At 33.3% G+C, this 2,676-nt stretch overlaps 1 protein-coding gene across 1 annotated transcript in view; it reads right to left on the bottom strand.

The window, feature by feature from the left end:
- Window positions 1-1,654: 1,654 nt before the first annotated feature.
- Window positions 1,655-2,676, bottom strand: part of TTC21B (tetratricopeptide repeat domain 21B) — a 72,449-nt gene continuing 71,427 nt past the window's right edge. The window contains 1 exon segment of the mRNA XM_023730497.1: window positions 1,655-2,235. Within this exon segment, the coding sequence (XP_023586265.1) occupies window positions 2,158-2,235 (78 nt within the window). The 3' untranslated portion in view covers window positions 1,655-2,157.

Below are 2,676 nucleotides of genomic sequence, written 5' to 3'. Positions count from 1 at the left end.
ATGCCCCCAATAATCTGAGGCAGGAATTATCCTTATATGCTTCCTTATGGATGAGAAACTGAAACTAAGGCAGCCTACGTTAACTTGACAAAGATGAAACATGTAGTTAAGTGGTAGAGCCAAAATTGAAACCCAGCCAGTCTGACTTCAAATCCATGTTCTTAACTGCTCCACTACATTGCTCCTCACGTACACTTCTCTTTGATAGTTTCTACATTTGTAAGAACTGTTCAGTCCACTCAGTTCATCTTGTTCTTCAGTACTTAGTTCTGTTACAGAATTTCAGGCAAGAGCACTTACTAGTTTCATATGCTAGCCAGATGTAGACAAGATGATTTTTTCCAGAGATAATACCTCTAGAGGGCATCTTATTATAGGAAATAGGGCATAGACTTTGGAGTCTGCTGGCCCAGTGTGGAATCCAAGTTCTGAAACTTAGTATGTGACCTTGGGCAAATCATTAAGCCTAAGTCTCATTTGCCTCATCTGAAAATATTCTTTTCTAGAGAGTTGGGTAAGAATTAAGACATAATATAAGGAAAGTCCCTAGGAATTGCATCTAATAAATGTCAAGTGCAAAGTAAATGGCTGCTTAAGAAACAAAAACAGAACCCTCATTATACAGATAGGAAAACTGATTTGGAAATGTCTTACTGGGAGAACAGATGCTCTCCTTTTCTCTATCCAATTTCCATGATTCTAGCATCCCATGATGCAAGTTCACTGGAACTACTAAAGAAAGACATTCTGTTACAGGAGTCCTTAACAATGTCCATTCAGGCTGAAAGATTTTTAACTAAATGGAAAGAGATAATTTGTCACAGCTCCAACTGTAATACAGGGATAATAATACTACAACGTAAGGTTGTGAGAATCAAATGTAATAAGACCTGGAAAAGTGTTTTAGCCAAGTATGATAACGCTCCAAAAATATTATTAAACAGCTTTGTGAAATGCCATAGATTAAAAAATAGGTCAAAAAAGAAGAATGATTAAGACTTTATAACATACACCTGGAATTAAAAGGACTTTGGAAAACTGAAGAAGTGATTAGAAATAAAGAGAATGTAGCTCAGGAGAAATAAGAACACGACAATTTAAAAAAACAACAAATGACTTTTAAAAATATCTTTTGTTTACTGCAAATGCAAATAAAATTGAAGATTATTTTTGGGTTTTTTTGCAGACAACTGAAAAAATGTAGACCACAAATGAAAAATTATGCTATTGATTTAAGATTAGGTTAAATTCAGCGTAAAGGGTGAAAGGTGCTCTGGCCAGGGTGCTGCTAGGCACAGGAGGGTAAGCAGTTGTCTTCACATGGTGTGCTTTGTGAATCCCTGATGACCAAAAATATTTTGTTACCCTCTCCCCTTCTAGTAGATACTACAGTGTCTGAAATTACACCAAAAGGCCTAGTCTTCCAGGGTAAGGATAAATGTTGCTATAAGGGTTTACATATTTAAACTGATTTCAGATACTGATTATTTCTTAAGACTACACTGTCACTAAGAGTAGGAAGAGTGAGATCAACAGAAGGAAGGGAAATGCACACTCTTTATTATTTTCTTAAAAAAAAAATTTAAGAAAGTCACATTTTCTGCTACATGGGTAGCTTATACAGATTTTGCAAAACATGTCTTTTGAGTTCTAAGAGGAATACAAGCCATAAAGTCATAAAACATTTATTGAAATACATATTTCCTTTTTCATAAACTATTTACAATGAGATTTGCTCAAATCTTTGAAACAAGGTAAAACATTACAAAAATTTTAACAGAGAACAGTAACATTTTAAATATTATTTCCTGAAATAAACAACTAATATTCCATGAAAAAGATATAGGTTATTATTTAATTAACCAGATTTTAACAAAATATTCTTTATAGAATGGGTTATAATCTTTACCTTGGAGATGCCAAAACTACCTAATCAAAAGAGAGTCAATCAAATAGACCAGCCCTCATTCAACTTCTTCATTACAAAACATCAATTTGGCATAGCACTTCTCTTCATATACAACAGCAACCTCTGCTGGAGAAGGAAAAGTATGCTTTTACTACAATGCACTAGCTCAGACCTATTTTGAACTGGAAAAGCTAATAACCAGATTCTTTTGTTTCCTGTTAAACCAACAAATTATGTTAAGATAATATTCAAGGTCTTAGAGATGCACGGGCCTTATCAAGTATATCCTTTCTGATTTTTGGATAAGCTGGATGTGCTTCGAGAACCTGCAAGATTAAAAAACAAAAAACAAGAACTTGTAATTAATTACCAAGCCCTAAGGAGCTACAAAACTTACCAGAAATGAGCATTAGAGATTTCATTGTACTAATACTATGACAACTATAATAACACTTTTTAAAGGTGATATGAGTTGTGAAATGACTCATTTACATTAATAGCAATTAGACAGTAAGCAGAATATGAATACCACAAGCGGAAAATACAACTACATTACTTCTTTAATATGTCAGTTGCAGAAAACATTTATGTATGAATAATTTAAAATATTTTTATAATTTAGTTACTTATGAATTATATTCAATAAACCCTTAGAGAATGATTTCTAACCAGCAGCACACATCAGATTTCCCTGTAGCAACTTTGAAACATACAGATTTCCAGGCCTACTGAAATCAGGGGTGGGAAGATACTCATTTAAAAAAAAA

Source organism: Trichechus manatus, unplaced genomic scaffold, assembly GCF_000243295.1.
Source record: "Trichechus manatus latirostris isolate Lorelei unplaced genomic scaffold, TriManLat1.0 scaffold00037, whole genome shotgun sequence".
NCBI classification, from domain to species: domain Eukaryota; kingdom Metazoa; phylum Chordata; class Mammalia; order Sirenia; family Trichechidae; genus Trichechus; species Trichechus manatus.
Note: the sequence above shows the minus strand (reverse complement) of the source record. Positions and strands in the feature narration are given on the sequence as shown.